A 27,669-nucleotide genomic window follows, 5' to 3' on the forward strand; every position below is an offset into this window, starting at 1 on the left:
AGCCTCCTTTTTCTGTGGTCGTTTATCACCCCCAAACCATATTTTACTGTCAGATGTCGAAGATTTTAAACTTGTTGCATTGTTATTGTTCCCTCTATGTGTCTGGATCTCTGCTCTTCTTCTCAGCATCTTTCCACTGTGGGATCATCATGTCCTTGAGATTTACACATGATATACAATTACTGTGTATATTGTTATGACTTTATTTGGTGACTCTGACATATCCTCATGGTGCTGGCTTTCTAAACGGTTTGGTATTTAACTACTTTACTGAAGGTGTTTTTTATGTTTTAAAAGTATCACATCTTAAGCAGGTATGCAAGAGTTCTGAAATATAAGTCTTTTAGCACAACTTGGTTTAAACCACAACTGTGTCTTCATTAATGATGCTCATTCATTTTCAACACCGGTGTGGACTATTTCTGCTGAGGGGGTCAAGTGTTTCATGTCATTTAGGTTGATTTCGGTGCAATTACACTCGTTACTGGGAACTGTCTCTTCTATTCTGTCATGTGTCATGTTGTGGTTGGAAGATTAGGAAGCCTGCATGTACTCTATTTAATCATGTATGTTGTTTGAATGTTTGCACGTGTCTGTCTTAATCTGGCAAACACAACACTATACATACATCGTGACATTTTTATCTGAAATCTCTCACCCTTTTTTATTTTTTGACTGGAAGTCTTGAGGAGTGTTTAACAGAGGAAAAGTTCCCTGTAATTCCCACAGAGCTGGTGTGCTGACAGTCCTTCTGGTTTTCCCCCAACATCTTGTTGCCAGACCTACCTCACACTCCTCAGGCCTTGCCACGCACTCTGTTTTGTTGCATATGCTTGCAAATAAATACGATTGTGCTGCAGAAAATGTGGATATCTTTTCTACTACTAAAAATATCTTATATTAGCAGTGTAATGAAGCAATTCTTTTAGTTTAGAGTTGTAAAAAGAAGTTCTGGTGTGTATATTATATAGTGTGTATATTTTTTCTAGATTTGTTTTAGTACAGCACTGTGTTGAAATTTAGCTGAAAATTAAGTTACGAATTGGCTCATACAGTGTATTAAAAATAGATTTATAGATTTTAAACCTGAAAGGTACATTTGAGTTCAACAAAACTAAATTCTCATTGACTACAAATGCAGTGAACATACTCTCAGAAAAAGAAACAAACAGCACAGACAAACTCAGGTCAAGGGACAAGGGACATTTAATGTTTTTATCACATAAATTGTTTATTTTTTTATAACATATATGAAGGATTACAGAATCCAGACCAATCTTTTTTGATATATTTCATTTATTTGATCAGTTGGTTCAGTGATTAATCTCTTATTCTATATAAAAATGTTCACATGTGTCACTAAGATCAGATTCAAGTTACACTGTCCTCATTTCAGTTTGTTGGCAGCACAGTCAGTTTATCCTCTGATGACAGAAACATCAGGCACAAGTCACCAGACTAATACTGTTATCTGTGACACTAACAGTAAAAAAACACTGAAGGTATGCAGTTTAACCTGACACATAATGAACACTTTAACATGAAGTCATGCAAAATATCTTCTACAGGACCACAGTTAGTAAAAAAAGGAAACATTACATGTATGTATGCGACATGTAAGAGGAGCCTGAAAGGACAAATTAAATGATCACTATTTAAATTTACAATATTGCATGAAACAAGCAATTTTGTGTGTGTGTATCAGTTTGTATGAGAACCTTTAGCTTTTTAAAACTGTCTGTGGTGCATTTCTACTGTGTCAGGATGAGGTTCATGTTTTGTGTTTGTGTGTTTCAGGTTTCACTGATGTTTGGGATGGTTTGACTTACAGCCTACACGCCCCCTCGTACACATGCAGTCGACTTATGTACCACATTTATATTACATAACATTTCATTTACAAACATTTTACAACTTCAAACCTTTATATTTTTGAACAATACAGTGAATAATAATATTTGCATACAAATTAAAGTGAAAAACCGGAAGAACTTGGGAAACAAAATCTTTATATTGTGGCATAATATTCAAACCAGCATATCTTTGCTTTTATCAGTACCTGCTTCCCTTCCTTTCCACTGAACAATAATAATAAAGCATCTGTTTGTCCCTTTGTCTGTCCTCTCTAGTCAGTTTCTGGTGAAGCGCTGCAGGTCGGGGGGTGCCGGTGGAGCTCAGGCTGAGATGCTGTGGATTCTGTAAGGCAGCAGGCTGGACGGCGGGGCGAAGGGAGGAGGGTTGGATTCTGTATGAGGAGTCGACGATGAGGGAAAACTCTGTGAGGCGACTGTCCCTTCTGCTGGGGGGAAATACACAGAGGCTCCCTGGATGAGCAGGACAGGATGAGAAAGAATGAGAGAAGAAGAAAAGTAGAGTTTAATGTAGGGGAAATAATTCATCTGCCCACTGTCCCACATATATGTACTAAAGACATTTCATAATGACTCACAATAAATGTAATGAGTCATTGCCTTTCCAATGACGAAATTAAGAAGAAAAAAAGCTGAATGGTCTAATCTACGGTATCTGGTATTATTAGTAAAATCTTCCATTGATCAGTTTGACAAAAAACATCCACTTACAAGCTTTTTCCAAACCTTTCAAAACATATCAATGTTTTTGCTGTTTCCACAGTCAAGGCTGAACTTTCACAGTCAATCTTTGATTAGTTTCTGTTGATATAAATTCCAGTAAACAGCTTTATTGAGGATTATTATGAGACTGGTTTACTACTCTGATTGTAAATACAGCATTCCTGGTACTAAACACATGGGTTTATTACATAGGTTGAGACATAATTACTACAACCAAATAAGTTGGTCAAATGTGGGTGGTTAAGTGTGGAGACTGCAGCGGTAGATTTATACAACTTCTGTTTGTGGGAAAGTGCTGATTTTTTTTTTCAGAATTAAAGGTTTTTCACCAAAAAAACATTGTGTGTGCACTTACTTTATACTTCACAAAACACTTATAAAGCATAGTTTTAATGTTCTAAAACCTCCATTGTTTATTTTTCCATTTTTATTGGTGCACAGCTACCTTTTCTGGCACATTACCATCGCCAAATTTTGAAATGTGCATTTGTATGAAAGTAAGGGAGGCACATCAAACAGAAGTGTGTGTCATGTCACCCCATGTGCTCATCAACCAGCTGGTAAACAAAACCAGAACCTGCTCATCAAACATCACCCTGCAGCACCACTAATGAGCAAAACTCCAGAATTGAAATGAGCAGTATTGTGCTCTGTTTTGAGGTAAATCGTAGACAAACAGGATGTGGTTTGCATCTGGATTTGGATGAATTACTGCCTGGAATTATGCAGATCAAGCTCACAGAGAAAATATCCCTCTTTAGAGCGTGATACTGGGAACCGTGATGTAAACAGTAATGTGATCTTCAATGAGAACTAAGTAGTTAGCGGTTTACCGCAGGTCATGTTCACATCACAACCAGCTGCCTGTGTTTAGCCACACATTTCCAGTTGCATCATTTTACTTTTAAATTTTAAAATTCTTGTCTGGAAACTAGATCCCACTTTGTTAGCAGATGTTAGCAGATTTCCCAGGTCATATAGACCTTTTTTCTGGAGAATGACAGAAGTGATGGAACTTCCCCCTCCTTACTATGGGAAACCCTGAAGGCAAGTATTAGGGGTAACATTATCTCATATACTGCGTATGGCAATAGACAGTGTGAAAATGGCAATAGGAGTTAACAGACCTGTATCACCGTTACTCTGCAGCCCCTTTACCCGAAATTTATAAAGAAAAAGTCAGTGTCCAAACAGAGTTAAACCTGTTAACCACCAAAGATGCTGAACACCTTTTACTTAAACCAACATTATGCAACTATTTTACCTTAAAATAACAGCTTCAAAATCATTTTGATGGTACACTGACATGTAATAGAGAGAATGGTGCCTCTTTCATTCCAACTCTGTGCCCTGAACACCTGTTCTTGCACTTTGTAACTTGGGTTGAGTGGGTACCATCACCTGCAAGAAATAGTAGTCAACTGGATGTAACTCCATTTCCTGCTGCTGCTTCATATTAAAAGCTTTCCACTTACAAACTAATGAAAGGATTTTATTGCGAAGAGCTTATAGGAAGTGAAAAGTGTTTATCGCTGAGTTAGCAGAGCTTTGTTAGCAGAGCTTCGTTAGTGGTTCTATTCTTTAATAAAAACAAGTTGACGCAATAAAATTTGGAGTTATTTGGAGCTATTTGTTCAGCAGATCACTTAGAAATACTGCAGAGAGGAACAGTAAAAGCAGAAACAGCCACAGTGAGAGGTTTGATGAGGAGCTGTGGATGACAGGCTCTTAGTGCATTTTCGGCAAACAGCACATCTCCATCAGGTAGCCTAAACAACTTATTTTACCTTGCAGTGAGGGTACCACAGTATTGTAACATGAGGGAACACTATTTGAAGGGGAACAGACTTCAACACTTACTGTTGTGACATCCCTTAATGTGCTTCTGGCTGATCTTATTTCTGTGATCATCAACATCTGAACCCACAGCAGCTGTGTGCTAAAATGTAGTTGCTAACAGCTATTATTATACTGACTGACTTATATTACCATCCACATCATCATCACACAGTCCAGTGGCTGCTAGTATGTATCTTAGCTCTGGCTCCGATATGGCTGAAAGTGATCGGGAAACAGTAAAATAAGGCTGATATCTGAAAATACAAACAGGAACATAGGAGAAAAATTTCAGGCGCACCTGTGCGATCAATGAAAACATTTATTCGCACTTGACAGATTTTTGGCTGCCCTGTTATCAACGGAATTAAATACACCAGCGTCCTTTAATTACCAGATGTTGCAGCAGAGGCTGCTGTTGCTGCTGTTCAGCAGATGTTACATAGTCTTGCTTTAAGACACGGGGTGCTTTGTATGAACATGGGGATTGGGCAGGTTGTCTATTGACCCAACAGTTGAAGAGCAGAACTGCATCACGATTAATTCAACAAATTTGCAACAGCTTGGACACCCTTACAATGGACCCATGACCCCTAACGATGCTTTCAGAATATTCTACTCCCAATTACATACATCTAAGGCTCCAGATGACACCTCTTAAAGACAAGGATCTCACAAACTGCTCTTCATCGCGTCCAGTTTCACTCCTTAATGTGGACATAAGGATACTAGCAAAGGTAGCAGCAAAGATTTCACCTACTGTAAATTCTGAGGATCAGACAGGATTCATGAGGAACCGTCATTGCTTTACAAACATTCATAGACTCTTAAGTGTCATTCATTCTCCCGCTCCTACTAGTCCTGAGATAGTAGTCTCTCTTGATGCTGAAAAAGCTTTCTTCTTTTTTTTACCTCTTTTTCACTCTGAAACAGTTTGTATTTGGAGACAAAATATCCTCCTGGATGTGTTTACCTTATACATTTCCCAAGGTGTGTTTTAACCCTTGCCAATGAACCCCTGTCTATAGCAATTAGGGCTAGTACCATGTTCTCTGGGTACAGGAGATGGGATACTGAGCATAAAGTTTCCCTATATGCTGAAGATCTGCTTCTTTACATATCTGACCAGGTATCCAGCATTCTGCATATTTGATCTATTCTCAGTGTATTTGGACGTTTTTCAGGTTATAAATTAAATATACAGAAATGTGAATGTTCTATTAACAACTTGGTTCAGAACATATGTCAGTCCCACATACCTTTTCTTCTTTCCAAGCCAGGCTTTACATACCTGGCTGTTAATATCAACAGGTCTGTTCATGCATTTCAGGAACATAACTTCACTGCCCTGACAACTAAAATGAAGCCTGATTTGCAGAGATGGAGTGGCTTATGCCTTTTTATAGCTGGAAGGGTACAATCTGTAAAACTGATCTATTGCCTAGCTATCTATATCTAGTTCAATGCCTTCCAATTTTTCTCCTTAAAGTATTCTTTCACAAGATTAATAGCATTCTTTCATCATTCATTTGGGGTGGCAAAAACCCAAGGGCTCGCATATCCCTATTGCAGAGACATTTTGGCTCACCAAACCTCTTCTGCTATTATTGGGCCAACCTACAAAACGTTTTGCTTTGGTTGAATAAGCCAGAGAGAAACTGGTGCCAATTGGAGGCTAAATCTTGTTGTACATCCTCTCTTGGAGCCTGTAGTAATTTAACATTATTGCCCTCTAAGTACTGTAATAACCCAACTGTCATTTCCACACTGAAAATCTGAGGCCAAATTAGACAGAGATTTGAATGGACTTCACCCTCTGTTTCAGCAGCCATTTGTAACAACCACCTTTTTTTGCCTGCCAAACTTGACTCTGGCTTCATCCATACTTAAGATCAGAACAGGCTGGGAGGCAGAGTTAGTGTTTCCATTCTCTGATCAGTGGTGGGAGGAGGCACTGGAACGTGTAAATGCCTCTTCATCATAAGCCAGGTCATAAAGTGCTCCATAAAATTCACTCCAATAAAACTAAATTATCTTAAATATAACCTGAAATAGCAGATGTCTGCAGCAGGTGCTCTCAAGCACCAGGGGACTTATCCCATATGTTTTGGTCATGTCTGAGGCTGGCTGGGTTTTGGTAATCCTTCTTTGACACTATATCCATCTCCTCAAATTTCTATCTTTGGGGTTCCTTGGGAGGATGCGGGTCTATCTGCTAAACAGACTAGTGTCATTGGTTTTTCCTCTTTAATTGCCTGCTGAAAAATACTCTTACATTGGAAATCAGACACTCCCTCACCAACTACATCCTGTCTTTTTTACAACTGGAAAAAAAAATCTAATTTACAACCAGAGGGTCTGTTTTTTTCATACAACCCCTGATCTCTTATTTCAATAATTCACAGAATGTATCCCCTGATCATTCAGATTAATATACTGACTTGACTCATTTGACTGACTCATCCTATGACACTATGTCACTGACATCCCAAATAGACATACAGAATAATGTAGGCTGGAAACCCTAATGCTAGTTCATATCTCAGTTTTCTCAGTCAGTTAAAATGAACCTTGAACCCTAAAAAATGCAAGAAGTACCATAAAAAACAAGAAAAAATTTAAATGGTACAAACCATTGTTGTTTGTTTCTTTAATTAATAGTAACTTGTTTTCCATGTAGTATTGTTTTCACTTTATATGCATTTAACAAGTCCTACTCAGTAGTGTCAATTACATTTGTTGCAACTTATTGCTTTGTGTGTTCAGTTTTTACGTACAGAATCAGACTGATGGAGCTCATTCAAACCCTGTTCTACAGAGAAATAGGATGGTACTTCCTGGATATAAATGATTTTCAATTGACTGTGAGTCAAAGGATGTGGGTTGAGGTTTGTGTTGTTTGCATGACTGAGTTAGTCTCACGAACACAGATAAAGACAGAGAGAGCGATCAAAAGAGAAACATAAAGAAGAGACTGATGCAGTTTTCTGCTAGTGTGTGTGTGTGTGTGTGTGTGTGTGTGTGTGTGTGTTCGTGTGTTGCAGTGCACACTGACTGTGTGGAGCTGGTGTGCTCTGTGTGTGTTGGCGTCCATCAGCAGAGGAGCTGTGGGGGAGGATGCTGCACTCTCAGAGGGCTTGGACGCTTGGCTGCTACTCCTCTGAGACAAATAAAGAGAAACACACACACACACACAAAATATTATCATACATTCGAAGAAACAGAAACCCACAGAGACACAGTTTGATTTAAATCCCTTCAAGAGCCATAAATTTATATTAACAACCTGTAACAATCTGTTAAGTTTCTTACATATACAGCTCAATGCATAAACATAAATGAAAACTGTCGTGCTCAGACTTTCGAAATGAAAAGATTAAGATGATCTGAACACTCTGTGCACAGTTATGGAAAGGTCAGCACTTATAGGGCGGGTCACCACGGACAGACTCATGTCTCTCCTCCCAAATGAGAAATTCAGTTGGAACCATCACAATTCAAACATCTTATTTACATGACTGAAATCTGTGCAAATGTGAATGTGACCCTGTAGTTTGGGCTTGGAGATTGAACTGAAAGCTTCAAAATCAGTTCAGTCAGAGACACTGTCAATTAATCAATCAATACATCAATCAATCAATCAATCAACTAGTTTGATTAAAAATATCCCAACTATCCAAATATCTGAATTCTTTATTCTTCTATGATAGTAAACTGTCTGTTTTGTGAACTGTGAACTGTCAGGACAAAACAAGACATCTGAGGACGTCACTGATTGACATTTTCTACCATCTTCTGACACTTTATAGATCATATGACTCATTGATTAATCAAGAAAATAATCGCAAGCACGATTTTGATGCTCTGCCTGAACTAACACTAAGTTTAATCTATAATACTAATAATGATGTTATAATATTAACTGTCTGATGCTGAATCATTTCACCACGTTGTTTTCTACATGTTATTCTGCATCCCAGTTGCTTTAGGTCAGGTTGTGGTTCAAAAAGCTAAATTTTTTCAAGCTGCTTTGTGGCACATCTGACACTTGGTGTACACAGTTAGTGACGAGTGGTCTTTCATGGTCATTTTGGTGATGCATACATGCATTCTTCCCTGCAAAATAATTTTTGATGAATCTGCGCCTCAGTGTTGTTTTGGTCTCCATTTGGGTGGTCTCTCTGTAGCACACTTGAGGTTAAACCCCAAACTGTTGGGAATCTATAAATTTTACAAACTGTTACTTTCCCTGCCTTTTTATATAATCTGCTGCAGCCAGATAGGAAAAAAAAAAGTTAAACATCTGCAAAACAATTAATGTAAATATTATAACATGATCAATCTTCTCATAGGTATGAAGCAAGTATGGGATGGACAATACTGGACAATAAGTCACCACTCCAATAATGGAAACCTCAGGGACTCTGATACTAGATTAATTTCACGCTGAGGAGTAATAACATTTCCACTCCTACATGGAAGTTTACTTAGAGTATTTTCACACCACACACACATCATACAGGACGTGGAATGTGGGAGAGTGGTTGACTGATCAATGATTTAAGTATTTAATCATATTAAATTCCAGACCATGAGGAGGAAAATCTGAATACATTCCAACTGCTGATCTACAGATAACTGAGAGAAAACTATGACCGTTCAGGAAGTCTACTCCCTAAATTATTTACAGAAATACTTTTTGCATGGTATAATAGAGAGATGGTAGCTTTGGCAGCATTCGGTGAAGGATGATGGCAGGACAGAGTCTGTGTGGTCTGTGGGCAGTATTTGGGGTCACTCGGTGCAGATCAGCTCAATCTCTGGCAGCAGAGGACCCACTGAGCTCTCAAAAGACCACAAACACGCTGAATCTTTGCTGTTTAATGAGGCTAGGTTAGCAGTTTTCAATGCAGATTTTAGTGGGACAGTTGAAACTGATTCTGAGATCCAAAACCAGTCAGACTGAGATTTTTGTTTTGGTTCAGTGCTATCCAGGCAGCTACACCATGACAATTGGGGTCAGGGCTGAGATTGATATCAGTTTGGTGTCGACCAGGCTGGTTCCTTGGACAGACAAATCAAGCAGAGCTGGAACTAACTATTATATTTTTTTTTTCTCAATAAATCTTTTGGTCTTCAAAATATAATAAATTAGATTAAACATTTGAGTTAATGTCTTCAAATTGCATGTTTTGTCTGACAAACAGTCCAAAACACAAAGATATTTAACTTACCAACATAGAGGGCTGTAAATATTCAAATATGAATATTTGAGAAGCTGGAAAATGTGAATTTGTAGCATTTTTGTTTATAAAAAAAACAGCTTAAAACAATTAATCCATCATTAAAGAAGAAAGTTCTTGTTCTTCCTTCCTCTTCTGTCTGTTCTCTGGACAATAAGATGTCCAGACCAGTTATAGATTTCAGTTGGAAGGAGCAGCGACCAGGAGCAGTGGCCCTTATCTTGGTGCAAAGCCTAAGGATACATCACTTACTGTATTATTAAATTTGGACATAGCTGGTATATATTACCATATATCATTCTGAGAGCAATTTCCCCCCCAAAGTTGCTATCACTTGACATCAAACACAGCACATGTAGAACAATGGAAACCAAAACTTTTACTGACACTAGTTTTTGCTCCTGTAATAATGCTGTAATCTCCTTTCAAACTGAAAACTGCTGTAATAAGATGAACATGCAAAACATTTCAACAAGTTCTCAAATGTAGAAAATTATAGAAAATCTTTTTTCTCAGCTTCCGGCTGGTTGGAAAAATGTCTTGGACTCTGTGTCTCCTCCCTGATGAAGAGGGGTTTAGCATCCAGAGACGGTTCTGCTTAACTTATCACACCTATTAGTGTTTTTCATGTTTTATTAGCTCTCGTGGTCTTTAACTTCACATCCTGTCTCCTGAGCTCTTACTTCCACTAATGGCAGAGGAGGAGAGTCACAAAGGTCAGAGGTGAACTGACCACAAGCACTACAGCCACATGAACTGATCTCAACAAGCATTACTCATCTGCAATCGATGTGTGAGTGCAGGCGCTATCGCAGTCATGTTTAGTAGTGATTTTTTTATTCTTACTGTTTTATGTTTGTCTTGCTGCACAAAAAATCTCTGATCTGAACAGAACTGGACATAGTTGTGGATTGATTTAAAGCCACACAGGCTTCAGAATATTGCAAATGACATTTATGACCTTGTGTGTTTACTTTTCTCTAAGAGACCATAAAAACATGCTGGGATCGACAGAGAGATAAGGGAGAGTTTATTATGCAGGCAAGCTGCCGCCCCAGTACACCAGAGTGTTGTTGCAACACAACAGCATTCGGACAGATGTGGACTTGAACAATTATGTGAACCTGTTACCAGTTTAGTGTTTCTGATTTGGTAGTGACTGTTCTCCAGCCATCTCACTACAGCATGCGAGACTCTTAACAGTCATACTCTCATGGTTAAGTAAACCAGACTGATTTTCTTTCCCTCAAATGCATAATGTGGTCTTGAGATCATCTGTTCAGGCTGTTTGTTGGTATGCTATTGAAGCAGCACCACATTTACCAAATTAGATGTAACTACGATTAAAAATGCTTGTCATGGATCAGGAACACATTGCATTCCCACCAGGTTTTGTTCCACAAATCCTAAAAATCCTGCACTCAATTTTAGCCATTTTATATTCTTTACACCTGACATCAGTCCCAAGTATATACTGTATGGAGTACTTACTTTGTCTTTCCTTGAAATGAAATTGAATTTAGTAGATAACATGCAAGCATGCAACCAAAGAATGCCAAGACCACAAACTTGCAAAGTATCCGTCATTTGGTGTTTTAAAACACCACCCAATGTTATAACTCCTCTGTGAAAGAGATTAAAGCTCTTGGCTGACACTTGTTAAATACACAATGAAACAGCCTGGAACAAAATAAGCATTTTATAAGCCCATTAAATAGTTGACCATGCTAAGATATAAAGCCAAGAATAAAGTTAGCTTTCTGTTAGCGGATATCCCATAAACTTCAATATTAAAAGTAATAGCTCAGGCATGAAGTTACGACTTTAAAAGCTGCACAGAAAATGAAGGTTCAGTTGCTGTGTAACCATCTCTAAAATTTTCATAATGAACTCCAGGCCTCTTCTAAACCCACTTGTCTTTCCAGTGTAATGTTCATCAGCCGATCATGGTGGGATGATTCTCACTGACAGGTCTGGAGACTGCGTTTACATCGTGCCTTGAGCCAGACATAATCTCTTCACAATGAGTCCCATATTGGGCTTGCACGGTAGAACATTGTGGACAGCACATAGTCAAAATTTCCTGTACTTTGTGAGCCACATCCCCTCACTTATCCATTGTTTTCTTATAAATTTACAAGTGGACATCTTGTGCATGAAAAACAATCAGTGAGAAATGCTTCACGCCAAGAGGGTTAAGGCTTCATCGTGTGGCTGAATGCTATCAATTTTGACTTTCCAGGCAGGCGTTGTTCTGCAGGTCACCTTTGTGGTGCATCTGTTGGATATGGCCTACCATAGCCCTTTTGGCTGTCATTTAAATTTGATCCGCATGTAATGCTGGCAGTGAAAGTGATTTTGCTAAATAAAAACAGTTTTCTCATTGATTATTGAAATAGAAAACAGTGCAGCATCCTGGTGACTCAGGTTTATTGCTTCACATTCATGATGTGCTTCCTGCCTCCTTTGCTTTTGTGCAGAGTTTCAGTCCAATTGAACTTTGGTCTGTGAAATACTGAGAGCAACCAGCATCCAGCCAACTTTAGAGAGGTCATGGGACAGATTTCTCTCTCAGAAGGTATTGATTGTTGCCTTTCCTTGTTTGTAAAACTGCAAGGTGAAAACGGCAAGCACCAGAATATGAAGGATGCTGAATAGCAGGCAGTGAGTGTTTGATAAATACTTGGATCAGCTTCAACCTCTGCCAAAATCCCTGCCTACGTTATTTCAGGTTCATCCAGATTTGATGTTTTTTGCCACAGTGTAAGAAACTATGGTGATTGTGTGACAACACCACAAAGTTGCTGTCAACTTAAAAAGTAAAAATAAAAACAGTCAGTGAAAGTTGTACGCATATGTGAAGAGACCAATTCTCGTTCTCGGTGGTGTAAATTAAGGTAAAGACAAAGTGCTCCAGCTTGTTTTGGAGTGCTTCTGCCTCCTGGTAGCTAAAAATCAATGAATGCTGCTTTAAATCCATCTAAAGTTACATAACTCTTCCCATTGTGCAGACAAAAATGTTTCATTATTGAAAAGAAAGAGAAACCCTTACATATATCCAGAAAAAATCCCATTTAGCCTTCTGGGCAGGTCTGATTTATGTCTGTATGTGTGGATATAACAGTAATATACCTTCTTGCTCTTAATTGCAATGTAAAATAAAATCATGTAACCATGTGCACACACAAAATGCACTTTAGAAATGTGTATGTGTGTGTGTGTGTGTGTTTGTGTGTCTTACCAAGTCCTTGATGCTGCCAAGTACTGCTGTGGTCAGTATGCCTGTGAAAAAGGCCACGAGGTTCAGTCCAGTGAGGGTCCAGATCAAAATGTACAGAGTGAAAACTTCCTCACAGCTGCGCACTCCAACAAACTCGTAGTAGTTGCTGAGATAGCCTCCGCTGGAGAACAAAACAACAGCTTTGATTTATTGGACAAAAATTGGAGGATGACAGGTAGAAATAACAAAAGCCTGTGACCCTCTGAGATGGTGCGCTGGTGTGATAATGTGTGCTTATTTAAAAAACAATGGTACGACAGTGGTAATAATACACGCATGATGATGCATTGTCTCACTTGGCACAGTCGTACAGGTCGCAGCAGTAGCAGGTGCCACTTCGTACCGTCATGCTGCAAGACTCCTTTACATTCCAACACGACACCTGCAAGAAGAGACAAGTTCAACTGTACCACAATGCACTTCAGATAAGTCTATGAAGAGAAATTAGTCTCAGTACTGATGACATATTGAGACTGAATTCTCTCTTTATAGTCCAGTATAATAAACCTGAAGCTGAAGAGGAAGCCCATATAGCATATGGAAGTGGGCTACTTCAGGCAATGATGCGGCACTGCTGGCCTTCTTCTGGCTGAGACAAAATGAATGTGAGTCTGAAATGGCCCACATGTTAAATAGCAAATATGGCCCTAATATCCCAAATCAAATGTGGGCCTTTTTTGGTAAAGATGCAGTGCTCTCAGGTATGTCAGTACCTCCCAAAGGAAGATGTCACAGTTATTTTTGAGTAAAGTGGCATTGTACTTTACATAAATTCATACTCTGCTGGACTAGACTAAGCTCTGGATCCTTCCCCCATTAGTGTCTGGAGGATTGTCAGTTGCCTCTAGTAGTATAGTATAAAATACTACTCATCATTCACATAGTAACACAGCAGTACTCACAGAGGTGTAGAAATTTTCATAAATGTAGCTGCTGCCGCTGCTGTAATACTGGCATCTTCCTGCTTTCAGTGGACGCATGTCCTGGCAAAAATTTACGAAGAAATGTCAGCCACAAGTTCCATTTCAAAACAACACAGATCCAATTTTAGTGAGAACAAAGTGAGAAAAAAATAAAAATGAACTGACATTTATTATACAAGATAATCCAGATGGCCATGTGTACAATATGACAACAACACAAGCTTTTCCAAAACACACTCAGTCCACTTTGATTGAATATTGTTTTATGGCTCTTTAGAATTGGTAAAACAAAGGTGGAAATTGTTTCTCCTGATCGCTATATTGGCAACATTTTGAGATATATATTATGGAATACATCATATAACACTTTGTCAGAAGTTGCTTTGTCCATCATGGCCTCTAAGTGTGTGGTTTGACTTGGACCTACACTGATGTTGACTGGAACTATGAAGTTTTGGAAACTCTGTTCCAACAATTGTGTGGTTAAACAAAACTCAACACAAGCGGTAATTTGCTCTTTTTTGTTCTGATTAATGATTGTTCGTCTTTCGAGGGAATAATGTTGACCAGTCAATGATGTTGTAGTACAAAAACAAAAAGGGCTACATCTTAAAGTGGTTATTTTAATATTACACGTTTCCAACTATTTCCTGATGTAGCATTAAAACCAATACCATGAATATAAACTAATTAAGTTAAGAAATTAAATTAAATTAAAATTAAACACTACACAGCAAATAGACTCTTCAACACACTGAAACACTTAGAAAGGGAGGTCCCTTCTCGTAACTCTTCTGAAAGCACAGCAGTGCTGTGATTAAGCATGATTACATCATCTAATTTTTTTTAAAGGAAATTGCTGTTTATAGTTACAATAAATCAAAGCACTATTTCCCTTTTGTCATGTTTCTATTCTATGCTGCATGTAATTTAAACTTTTAAGAACATTATGGTGTGAAACAGTATTTAAAATCAGCAGTCATCCCATCCTTGTTGAATAATTTGACTGTTTGGTCCAAAAAGATAAAAAATCAGACAGACATGTAAGTCATGCACTGCTTGGTGATGTTTTTAAGAGTTGCAACAAATGTATATATGCTTCTTTGCTTTTTTAAACCAGTTGTTCTTTTAGGGAGGCTGCTTGCTCTCTATAACATTAACATCAATCAAACTCAGTAACTGTGTCTGAAAACTCTCAGTCATCCAGGTCTTCATGTCTGTGTGTTTTAGGCCAAAAGCAACTAGACTTCCTTCAATACTTCTGCAGTGATGGAGCCTCTTGGTCAAAACATCTTTAAAACCAAATCCAGTCCAGTCAAGTCCAGTTTTTTTTCTCACATGTGCTTTCACAACTGGTAATTTATGTGGTCAAACAAAACAAAAAAAACAAAAAACAAAGCTGGCGAATGTTATAAAGACTGAGCTATAATTTGTGGGAAAAATTGAGTCAAGTGTCAATATTGCCAACAGAATAATATTGGCACACACTGCGGGCCGAGAGGCTGTCCAGGTGGATCCAAGTCAACCGACGCAGTGGTTTATTATTGTTTCACAGTCTCCTATTACTGCTTAGTTTCATCATCTGATACCTATCTACTGTCACAATATACACATACGAGGGCATGCAACTCACCAGGTTTAAGACAATACAGACACCATCAATCACCAGGCACAGAAAAGAGGAGATGATCCCAAAGCTGAGGAAAACTATCGCAGCAGTCAGCTGGAGAAGGATAAAGCACAAAGGAGGGAATTTACATGTTGAATTTTTGAAATGACTTGGTTTGCATGAGAGCACAGTTTGAATGCAAGAACGCTGATTATGACTGAAAACTTTGAGTTAAATAACTTGATTTTTTCTAACAAAGTTCAAGTTTATTTAACGATATCCATAAGAATATACATACAGCAGAATGAGATATTGTTCCTCACAGGACCAGGTAATAACAATAAAAACATAAATATACTTAAATACATATACATATGTGCAGTAAAAGTGACCTGAGATAGTTAAAAAGGTGCAAATGGTTGAGTAAAATACACATACACATAAAAATGTACACACACATGCTCACACATACATGTATATATACTTTTGTATCCCTCCAAAACACACACATACAAACCACGATTTTATTTATTTATCTGATACATGTGAAGCTATTTGGTTTCTTCGTGGGGCAGTTTAAAAAAAGAAAGTTATTTGGAAGAAAACATAGCTTTAAGTAGTTAATAGCTGTGAACGATGTCTTATTACTCCCTTGTGAAAACTACAGGATGTGAACACAGACTTTGTTTAAACATTGGGTAATACTGTTTTCCATTAAACAGCCTCTTATAACAATCTCGGCATTTGTTACATATTTTGTGCTGATACTGTATTTGTTTAATTTTTAATTGCTACTGCAGATTAATTGTATCCACTACAGTAAACTGCAGGTCAACCAGGGCAGAAGGAAACACGTGGCTGCTGTGGGTGAGATCTCTAAAGCCTTTCTCTGAAGGCCTGATATCAGAAACGTGATAGTCCTCTTTGTTTGAACAGTGACTGTTCAAAATCTTAACATTATTTCTGCCTATTTGACAGCTAACAAAGCAAGACAATTGTGTTAACACAGTGTAAGCTATATCCACTCACTGTGCAGCACTCAGAACAGACAGAGTATCTTTCTTCTATTCCTGCTCTTCATTAATCACAATCTCGGTTTACCACATCTTGGAAAAATGGCGACAGCTGAATAAATTGAATGTGAAAACAGAATGTTATTCTGCACTGAATTAGTTTCATCTCTTTCAAGTTGTTATCAGGGAAATTTATCTCACCACTGAAATGGATTAAAAGCGTGACCAAGCACAACCAGCTCTATCCAAAAACTCCACCAATGGAAGTCTTGTCCACAAATGCCCTCACGTCCCTCATGGACATGATGATCCGGTGTTTTTAACCTTTTTGACATAAACTGGGATTGTTTTGACAGCATCTTTTGATATCGTATCAGGTAAGGATAAAGTAATGACCATGAGTACTATGCTCAGATCACGTCTGGTTCTTTGAGTGTGCCTTCAGTTTGCAATGAACAATCATAAAAAAATGTATCTACCGTCTGTTTTAAATCTCTGTTTTGTTCATTCTGGCACATTGCTCCTTGAGTGGTTTTTTTTTACATTTGTTTGTTTTGTTTGTTTCACAAGTTCCACATTGCCTGGATAAGTATTCAAAACATATACAAGTGTTTTTTTGTGTTATATTATGTAGTGTTTTACTGTATCAACTCATATTCCATTATATGTAGTGTGTGTATGATATAAACTGTGTTTATGTTGGAAGCCATGGAGGTGATGTGCAGCCAGGACAGACATGTGTTGAATACACTGCTTGTTAAACTCCACTTAAAATAAATTACACTCTCACAACTTGCCAAACTTTTAGACATGTTTGGATGGCAAAACGGGTTTGTTTCACTCATACCCCAGCCTTGACCAGCAGCAGGTTTGTCCTGAATTCAAGAGGGCATACTATGCACTTTTCCAGGTCTATATTTTTATTCTGGGGCTCTACTGGAATATCTTTGCATGATCTACAGTTAAAAAAAACTCCATATTAATCCTATACTGGCCTTTTATGCAGTCACTCAGTTCAGCCTCTGTCTGAAACAGGCCGTTTTAGCTCCTGTCTCTTTAAGGCCCCCCTCCTGATGTTCTGATTTATTAGCATATGGAGGTTGCGTCTCAGCAGACTTCCATTGGCTCGGGAGGTAAACAAACAGTTGTAGTAAGAATTTCACTTCTTTTACTCATTCTTTACTCAACATGGAGACTTCCTAAATACATCCATACATGTTTGAACCAAACTATGATCTGAAATATGAGAGTGGACAACGTAGACAACACATAAAACCTTGGCAACAACCTTAGCACCAAAGGCTATGAAGTGGACAGCCATTTACGGGCATATGCAACTCGGACTTCACAAACGGATCGTGCAGAACAGGCTGAAGCCCTGGCTTTTGACTTGCAGGGAGAATTTCTAAATATGTTAACCTCAAGTTTTGGAACCAAATTTAACATAGATATCCAACATCATAACAATTTAATAATAACAGAAAATCACAAAAAGCATATGTCCCCCTTAAGACAACAGGGTGATTTAAATTAAAAGCATGAATGTGGTCAGTGAATTTAAGGCCAATCTGACAACGTGATTATGCATTTACCATGCATGCAAAGTTGACTTCTGAAGCCTGTAGATGAGGAAGAAGAAAAGCACATGCTGTCTAAAAAGGACAGAGTTGTTGTTTTAATTGTAAATTTTAATTGTAAATTCTTTTAATTGTAAATTCATCTTCAATTATGTATTTCTTGAGCATTTCTTGAGAAAAAAGGTATAACACTTATCTGAGTATATCAGACCATAAATATATGGCCCAGACATGACACTGATACATGGGTGAGGAGATAATTAACTTTTGGAAAGTTTGTTTAGAGAACATTTTAGAATAACATGATTACAGCAGGCCAGTCCATTTACGTAAGCAACAACATACACTGCTCTTTTCTTAGAAATAATCAAATTACCTCATTTCCCATTCTCATACTGTGACCAGACATACTTTTGTTACTTCTATCTAATGTACTGTTATTAGCTCTTAAATTGTTTTGACTCAGTAAAATGTCACCAGTGAAAAAATAAAACTCAGTCAGTGATGAGCAGATAGAGGTATGTGTCACAAATGTAGAAATAACACTGGGACTAGTTGCCTAATCTAGAGCTGTATTTTAGTGAAAGCAATGTATGTTGAAGGACTGAAGCGCAGATTAGCATCTAAGTCTGTTTTTCCCCTTATTTCTACTGCAATGATTTACTGTAAGCTTCATATACAGAACAGGATATACATCTAAACAAGATTAAGAGTCTACAGCCATGTTAGTGGCTCTGTGAGGCTAAATGTTCACATCAGCATGCTAACATGCTCAGAATAATAATGGTAGCATGTTGATGCTAAGAATAATGTTAACCATGTTCATTCTGTTGGTTTAGCATGCAAGTATTTACTAATTTGCGCTGAACATAAAGTGCAGCTGTGGCTAATGGGATTGTCATGTGTTTTGCAGATATTTGGTCATAAACCGAAGTATTAGACAAAATTAAATTTTGACCAGATGTTGTTAGATGGAAAGTCAAGAGATCAAAGTTATTGCAATTTGGCCTTTGGGGACCATGAAAGTGTATACCAAATTTCACAGTAACCCATCCAATATTTGTTTGAGACATTTCAAGGTGCTGGAGGGAAAGTCAGAGAATCACCAAAGTTGTTAGAAGTATCCTCTAGGGACCTTGAATCATTTGTAAATTTCTGGAAATCCATCACCATTAGTTGTCAAGATATTTCTCTTTGGAGCACAAGTGTCATCCTTGTGGTGGTGCAAGAGGAAAAGTCAGGGATTCACCAAGGTCAGTAAAAGAGTTTTAAAATCTAGAGTTTATTTGCTCCGGTCCAATTCAGTGAATGAGTTGGTTTGGTTTCTTTTCGGAATTCAAGCGAACCAAAATGCATCACTAAATGCCTTGAGGTGTAGGCTATCTGGAGCGGGAGCAAGAATATAGAAACAGGAAGAGGGTCCAGAAGAAGGTGCTATCAGTCCAAATATCAAGAAGGCAATGTTCTTCGTTGGGCTAGTCCAGGCCAGACATCAATTCAATCTCCGGCTAGCTGCTAGCAACTGTTGATTTCACAAATCCGCATCCTAGTCTGCAAAGTGCACTATAGTTGGGTCGGATCTACATTAGGTTGGATCACATTCTCACCACAAATTAACTGCTCCAGTGTTCATTTGGGGCTGGACCAAGACCACATCCTCAAAGGATCGCAATGTTTTGTTTTTTTTTTTGGTCAGCACAGTATTATTTCTGTTTTCAAACCTGTCCAAACAAATCATACCAAGGGAAAAAAACAAACGAGTCCAATTCAACTGGGCTAAACAAAGCAGGTTTGAAAATGCTTTGAGATTCATCCTCTGGAGATAATGAATGTGTGTACAAAACTTTATAGCAATCCATCTCATAGTTGTTGAGATAAACGGTGGACCGAGTGATCAACTGGCAGATAGACATTGCTATCCAGCCATATGCCGCTAGCATTGTTCAAAACATTGAACATGTAGTTAGGCTAGTTAAATAAAATGACACAAAGACACAAATACGCACTACAGTACATTCAGATGATGAATACCAGATAGATTCTCATGAATTAGCTCATTTGTGTGATAGCTGCCAGTGTTTTATATTTGAGAAACTGTACACTCATTAATCAAGAACAGATTTTAAAAAAAGGTTTAAAAGAGGCTCTAAAAAAGTGGTCTTAAATACGCACATGATAGCTATACATATGATATCATGCCAAAGATTGAGGCTAAAGCAGGAAGGAAAAATTTGTGTAACAGGGTGCTATCAGCATTTAGGGTAAAATTAGCAGCTCTGTACTGGTCTTTATTGGACTTTGGGATGTTTACACCACAGCATCCCTGGCAAATGTTCGTGTTTTCTATTTTCAAAACTATATTTTCAGTTTTAGTATTACAAAAGAAAATGACAAGCCAAAGTGTTTTGCAAACATAACGCTATCTTGGGTAACACTAGCTGCGGTTTTATGGGGCCAGAATAGTGGCAGTTAAATTTTGGCAATGAAAACAAAACCTGAATTGAAAAAGAATTGGCGTTGCAACACTTGTATTGGAAAAAGTTGTACTGGCACTGAAAAAACTCCACTGAAAAATAAAACACGGGCATTAAAAAGATTACGATATTATTATCTTACTTTATTTTGGTATGTTTTGCATTATGATATGTTTTCCCTGTCATTTGTCAGTGACAGGGTTTTTTTTATGCTGTCAGCTTTTTTCAGTGTCACTGGTTTCAACTCTGTCAGCGTTTTGGTGTAGACAGGAGGGTTTTTGCTGGGCCTACATTAGTATGCCTTGCAGTCCGACAAAGATATCCGAGGGCGATGGTATCTTGGCGGAGATTTTGAGTGACACTGTTGTAATTTTTGCTCTTGGACTATTAATATGTCACTTTATTAAGTTTTAATATTTTTTAAGATTCCCAATATGTGGTCAGTTTATCCAAATAACACCTGTTTGTAAATCTGTTACGATGTTTTCAGAGATCTGAGGAGCCGCTGGCCGGGTGAGGCCAGCTGGTCATCTGGCAGCAGCAGCCAAAGTCCTCTGTCATCATCCCAGAGAGAAAATGATCCAGTGAACTAATCTGCAGCTCTTTGGTGATATACCACTGGTTGTAATGTTTCTGCACAATCTAACAATTGTAGTTGCCACATTAGTTTGTCTGAATGTTAAGTGAAGCTTCATGTTTTTACTGGACAGAACAACAGCACTGCCTCTGGGGCTCTATATGTACAGATATCACCACATTTCAATAAATATAAATGTATTAAAATGAGCAGATCAGTCTATATTAAATTTTGTTTTATTTTATGCCAAGTCCTCAACACGCCTACCTGACTGTACTGTGACAAAATAATCTCAGCTCCAAGCTCCACTAACAAACTTTTTGTAGTAAATTTTTGCAGTAATTTTTGTTGGCAGGTGGGATTTGTCCATCTTCCACCTGAAAGCGCGCTTTGCTGACGTAAGTTACGTCGACACAAAATGCGACAATTGGTCCAAATCGGTAATTTAGCAAAATTGCAAGCTCTCGAAAATATTGCAGAGATTTCTTGAATTTGTGTTAATTATTGCAAAAAATCGCAATTTCCTGGAGGGCCTGAGATATAAAATAAATAAATAAGATTCAGCAGCTGCATGGCCTGAATCTCGCCATAGTAATTGAGTTTGGTGGATACAGTTTAGTAGAAATTTGACAACAATTCCATGAGACCCATCATGTTTTTTTCCAGTTTGAAGAGCAGAAGAAAGCTAGCTAGCCAATAAGCTAGTCAGCCAGACATGCTAACTGCGATTGCAGCTTATAGTGCAACAAAGTTCACTCCCTTTTGGCAGGTTGGGGCTAGGTGTACACAGTAGGGGTGGGACAAAAAATCAATATTGCAACATATCGTGATATTTCCACTTGTGATACATTATTGATACACTGGTACCAAGTATCAATATGTTTTTTTTAAACATAGGACCACTCAGAATTGATTCAGCTACTTTGGCTTACCACTACAAGAGCACCACTACACTCCGTCTCCTTATGTAGACATTGAACAAACCGGTGGTGGTCAGGCAATTATATGTGACAACGAAGAAGAAATGCAAGTAAAATAACCAGCCATGATCAGCTGCTGTCAGACTCTCCATGAACACGCTGGAAGCACAGACAGTCCACCGGAGCTTTGACAGTCACTAGAAGTACATTCATGGCTCTTTGTAAAAGTTTCTGTGCGGTACCTGTGTTGTAGCTTAGCTAGCAGCTCTACTATGAGAGGCTCTCCGGTGTGTCTGTGGGGGAGGGTCAGTATGTAGCTGTAGCCCTGCTGTTTATCATGTTAACGTTGCCGTCGATAGCCCTGAATGTCTCTTAAAGTTTTAAATATACCATAGTTAGTTATCAGCAGGTTGTGTGTTGTGTTTACTGCCACAGAAAAGGAATAAATATCTCAGGGTATTAGCATGACATCACCTCTCTGTTGTTTCTTATCAGACTTGCTAACAGGACGAGCAGCTCTGTGAAACTAATGTACTGTCAAGAAACATTGTAAATTATCTGACTATTTCCTGCTCTTTGAAATAATTTTTTTCTTTCTTCTTCAGTTACAGATATCGTGATATATTTTAGAGTGTTTCTTTGTGATATATCGTGTATCGCAGAATCGCCTTTGTTGTGATGTATCGTTATCGTGGGAAGAATATTGTGACAGTATCATATTGTGAATTCATCTGTGTTTGCCACCCCTAGTGCACAGGGAAAAGACGAGGAAAAATTATGACAGAGGATGTATGTGTGTGACTGTGCGTGAGTGTGTGTGTGTCAGATGAAGTGATTCAAGTACAGCATAAGAATATACCAGCTGCTTGCGGTTTTCTTCCAGGCGGAGTCCCAGAAGTCCCAGGAATGATCCAAGGGTCAGCTGTAGAGAACATAGTATAATGAACACAGTAAGTGTTGTGCAAAATAAAGAAATACTGTTCACTTTTTTCATATGAACTGTGACACTTTGTTATGATTTAGTTTTCTACCATGGAAATCAATCTGTAAAATGAAGAATGACAAGGCAATATTAGCATTTCACAGTTATATGTATATAAATAAATCTCATTTGGTACAATTTTGTGGACATACTGTTTCAAAGGGTGTTTTAACATATAAAATAAAGCATAATTCAGCAACTGCATGGCCTGAATCTTGCCAGTGAAACTGATTATGGTGGATACAGTTCAGGAGGAATTTCAAGATCATGCTTTTCCAGGAAAAAAGAAGAAAACTTGAATGCCAGCCAAGCACCAATCACTGTAGGAAGTGTTCACGTTGATGTCTGACTAAAGCACAAAGAAATGTCAATCATCAATTTCGCAGCCTACTTAAAACTGTGTCTGTCTCAAAAAAACGCCCCTCAGACCACAATGAGTGAAACAAAACTATTGGCCGGCGCTGCAAGACTAAAGGATTGCAGCTTTAATTTCATAATGGATATCACATGCTGGAGGATATTTTGTTGTGTTTTAAAACTTCCAGCTGATTTCCTGGTAGCTACAAACTGAAAACCCAATTTTTACATCTTTTTTAAAAAAAAATCATATCAATGTGTCATCTCACTGTTTCTCACTGAATAAATCATGACAGGAATTTCTCAAGGGATAAAAAAATATTGCTTACAATAACTCCAGAAGTGTAGCCAGAGACAGTCAGGCTCTCTGTGCGGGTCGATATGTAGACTCCCAGCACCACCAGCAGCAGGGACAGACTAAGCATGCCCAGTACAAGCCACAGAGCTCTCCTGACCCTCATCATCGTCTCTGCCACCCACAGAGGAGGAAGAAAACCCAAAGTTGTGTTACATGGCAAAGTACATTAAGACTGAAACATATAAGTACATGTTTGCCAGCTGTGAGCCTCCTGGCAGCTGCCTACCTGCATATTTCTAATTTAATTTCAAGGTCGATAAAACAAACTCAATTTGATTTAATTTAATTAAACCCGATTTAATTTTAAAAACAATTATTCAATCCCCATGTCTCCATCTTGTTCAACTTAAATGCCATGAATGATTACAATTCAGCCTATTGAAACTAGAGCTGCAACGATTAATTGATTAGTTGGCAACTATTAAATTAATCACCAACTATTTTGATAATAAATTAATCGTTTTGAGTCATTTTTTAAGAAGAAAATGTCCAAATTATCTTATCCCAGCTTCTCAAATGTGAATATTTTCTGGTTTCTTTAGTCCTGTATGATAATAAATTGAATATCTTTGGGTGGAGGACTGTTGGTCGGGACAAAACAAGACATTTGAAGATGTCACCTTGCGCTTTGGGAAACACTGATTGACATTTTTCACCATTTTTTGACATTTTATAGACCAAACGACTAATCACTTAATAGAGAAAAAAATCGCCAGTTGCAGCCCTAATTGAAACAAAGTGGTGTCATTATTCTCCATTGCTCCTGTATATTCAGTGTAAATATGGTCAACAAACAAACTATCTGAGTTTAACAAGCAAAATTCAGCTTGTAATCCTCAGGCTATATTATACCAACAAGCAGGTTTCCTATTAATAAGAAAAATAAAAGATCAGAGATAATCCCACTGAAGAGTACATACCACATTCATTACAGACATGTCCCACAGCTGACATTACTTAGTCTGTTATTAGATACAATTTGTTGTATTCATTACATGGAGGCAACTGTTGCCACACATTAAAACATATTTATCCAATTTATCCTAAAAATGAAGTGTTTCTTTCTCTTGTCCTTCATTTCTTTGTATTTACTCAAATATGTCAGCAAATTATATGCTCATCAATCCAGCAGACATTAAAGTCTTTGGACTGCAGAACTGAAAACTGAAACTGAGAAACCCACAAATACAGTGAACAAGCAAACTCAACCAACTCCGTACTAAAGTCTGATGATCACTTAGCCACCTGCATTGTTTGTTTTTTTTGTTTCTTCCTTTGCCAACACTGCTAAAACAAACAAACAAACAAACAAAACTTTAACACATTTGTTATAAAGCCTCTGTGTAAACTGAAGAAAAATGGCTCCGATTCCTTCTTAATTTTGTGTGTTGTTGTTAGACAAACATCACACACAGGACAAGATTATAGCTAGTAAAATGCTAAATGAGAGTTCACATATTATTTCAATTCGTCTCCTCTCTTCTTCTTAGGAAGTGCACGCAACCTCAAAACTAGTACAGTAATCTGAATTGTACAACAACATCACAGACTTTCTAAATTAAAGGATAAACCCAAACCTTCTTGCCCTGCAGTCCTCTTATTATTGAGTTTCTATGGTAAAAAGCGACTGAATTACATTTCAACAGCGTATCCTCTTGGCCATAAACTTCAGTCATGACCATGATCATTAGAGTATAAAACCACCACAGCTAAATGTGCTTTTGTGAAATTAGTCGGCACCCTGAGGCTTCTACTAAAAAGTAGACACACAAAAATGGGACACCATTAGTGACAGAAAAAGTATATCACTGAACTTTTGCAATGAACTACACTAAAAGTATAGACTCATATCAGGAAGCACACCTGTTTGTATATATTGAAAAATAAAAAAGGCAACATTTACCTGTCTCACTGATACAAATTTGATTAACATATATTAGGAAAAGGATCATTTTGGCAAAAATGGTCTAAAACCTGAACTTTTAAAGCTGTTTAACTCAGTTTCAATATGACATTAATAAAAATGCATGTGTAAATTACCTGTTGCACGGCTCTTTGGCACTGGTTTGTCCTGGCCCGCCACTCCCTGGATTCTCGCAGTCATGATAGCTCCACTTATCTGAAAGAAAGAAGTCCCTCTTCTCCCACCTGAATGCTTGCTGAACCCTGAGCAGTTGCAAGAGTCTGCTGTGTGTATGTGTGTGAGTCTACTTCTGTGCAGCTGTGTGTGCAGGGTGCATCTGCTCCGGCCTTTGCTGCATTCAAGGACAGTCGGAAACCTGTGTGTGTGCACTGCTGTCCTCACATAAGCTACTTCTAACAATTACTGGAAGCCAAAGCAATAGTAAGTGGTGGTGCCAATAATAAAAGAATATTACTCTTATAAATCAAGCAACACCATATTATTTTATTTTATGTGCTGCTGAGAACATGTGCATATCATGTGAACACATCTCCTAAAGCAGATCTTCATCAGTGGGAATTTACCTCTATGCCTGGACAGATTAAACATCTGGGGAGACAAAAATTTGCTGCTGGGCCTCTTTTAACCCCCAATTCCTCCCACTCTCTATGAAATGTGCACACTTTTCTATGTTATTACTATAAGCTGTAACAATAAAGATCCTAAAACTTGATTTTGACAGATTTTTTTCAAGAAACCATCCAATTTAGCACTAAAGCAGCAGCAATGTTAAAAAGCCATTATCATGAGTTTTTTGTTTTGGTACATGTTCCCAATCAAATTTTCAATTAAATTAGCACATAGCACTGAAGTGCCCAGGCAAGTGCCCACTTTGGCTGGTTGGTAATCCAGAATATGTATTATTAATATTATTTTTCTCTTTGTTTTGTATGTAGTACTAAAATTGGCTTTATTTTTTTATTTTAACATATAATGGTGTCTTGTCATACCATGTGGATTGGGCCAAATGTTTGGCATGATGCACTGACTAGTTAACAATGAGCAAGAACAGATTATGTCAGGCTATTCAACACTATATTGTTACGATGAAACTGATGTTTCACTGTAAAGACTGCACACATGTAGGCTACAATTATATTAATAGTAAATGGTGAAATTCTGCTGCAAGCTTTGGAGTTCGTCTTTAGGCATGTCACATTTTCTCACTCACATTTTTAGCACTAAACTTGCAGCCATGATGGCTTGAACACTGCCTGATTATTACAGCAAACATGTGAAGAAACATACTGAAGATAATAAAATTTTATGTAAAATGACATCTATATCCAGACCAATTACACAATTACAAGGAAATTCCTGCTTTTATAGGCTGTTTTAGTTGGAAAAACACTTCATAAATCATTAATGATTATAATCATCATGGCCTTTGGAGAGTAATAACTCTAATTCATCCATATTAGTGACAAGTTTGTTAAGAGTTTATCCTTCTTTCTGTGACCACCCAATCGTCACGGTAATCAATCAAATCCCAACAGCCAGCTGGACATAGTTACAAGAAACTCTACATACAGTATTTAGAGCCAGGGAAATCTATTGCGTGATAAATCATTTTTATGGAGCAGACAGATAGGTGGAGATACCGAGATAAGAGGAGTCAGCTCTACTTAGCCCAGTTCCAGACATCTAAAGTGCCCCTCAGATCTCACACTCTGTCCAGTGATTTAATGGCCAGAATCAAATTTGAGTTAACAACATGGCCCTTCAGTCTGAGCGGCAGGCAAAGCACCAGATTCTTTTCTAAACTCAGGGATGGTTAATTGTTATTGGAGACAGTGAATTCAATCTTTAAATTCAACACTTAATCTCATGTTGTGTGGTTTTCTGGCTAGTGTATGAAACTCTTATATATAATACTATCATTTTTGGCTGGATCAGCCCTATAACCCCGAATGTCCGTCAATGACTCAATGACTGATGAGGTTACACCATTGGTTGGCCGGCT

At 37.9% G+C, this 27,669-nt stretch overlaps 1 protein-coding gene across 1 annotated transcript; it reads right to left on the bottom strand.

The window, feature by feature from the left end:
• Nucleotides 1–1,205: 1,205 nt before the first annotated feature.
• LOC137185937 (transmembrane protein 255B) lies at nucleotides 1,206–26,762 on the bottom strand. Its single transcript, XM_067594497.1, has 9 exons — nucleotides 25,784–26,762; nucleotides 23,715–23,854; nucleotides 22,906–22,968; nucleotides 15,510–15,599; nucleotides 13,856–13,936; nucleotides 13,250–13,335; nucleotides 12,915–13,074; nucleotides 7,486–7,590; nucleotides 1,206–2,324 (listed from the first exon to the last, which is right to left on the bottom strand). The coding sequence occupies exons 1-9, from the start codon at nucleotides 25,845–25,847 to the stop codon at nucleotides 2,175–2,177; spliced, it is 939 nt and encodes a 312-aa protein (XP_067450598.1). The 5' UTR covers nucleotides 25,848–26,762; the 3' UTR covers nucleotides 1,206–2,174.
• Nucleotides 26,763–27,669: the final 907 nt, after the last annotated feature.

This window comes from Thunnus thynnus, chromosome 7, assembly GCF_963924715.1.
Source record: "Thunnus thynnus chromosome 7, fThuThy2.1, whole genome shotgun sequence".
In the NCBI taxonomy this organism is placed as follows: domain Eukaryota; kingdom Metazoa; phylum Chordata; class Actinopteri; order Scombriformes; family Scombridae; genus Thunnus; species Thunnus thynnus.

Bases quoted from the DNA above. Each gene is read 5' to 3' on its own strand.
- LOC137185937 (XM_067594497.1), bottom strand. From the start codon at position 25,847: ATGACTGCGAGAATCCAGGGAGTGGCGGGCCAGGACAAACCAGTGCCA. The intron at 13,075-13,249 runs GTGAGACAATGC...TTTGTTCTCCAG, and splicing joins GACCTGTACGACTGTGCCAA to CGGAGGCTATCTCAGCAACT. The intron at 2,325-7,485 runs GTCAGTGTGCAC...CTGCTCATCCAG, and splicing joins GAGCACACCAGCTCCACACA to GGAGCCTCTGTGTATTTCCC.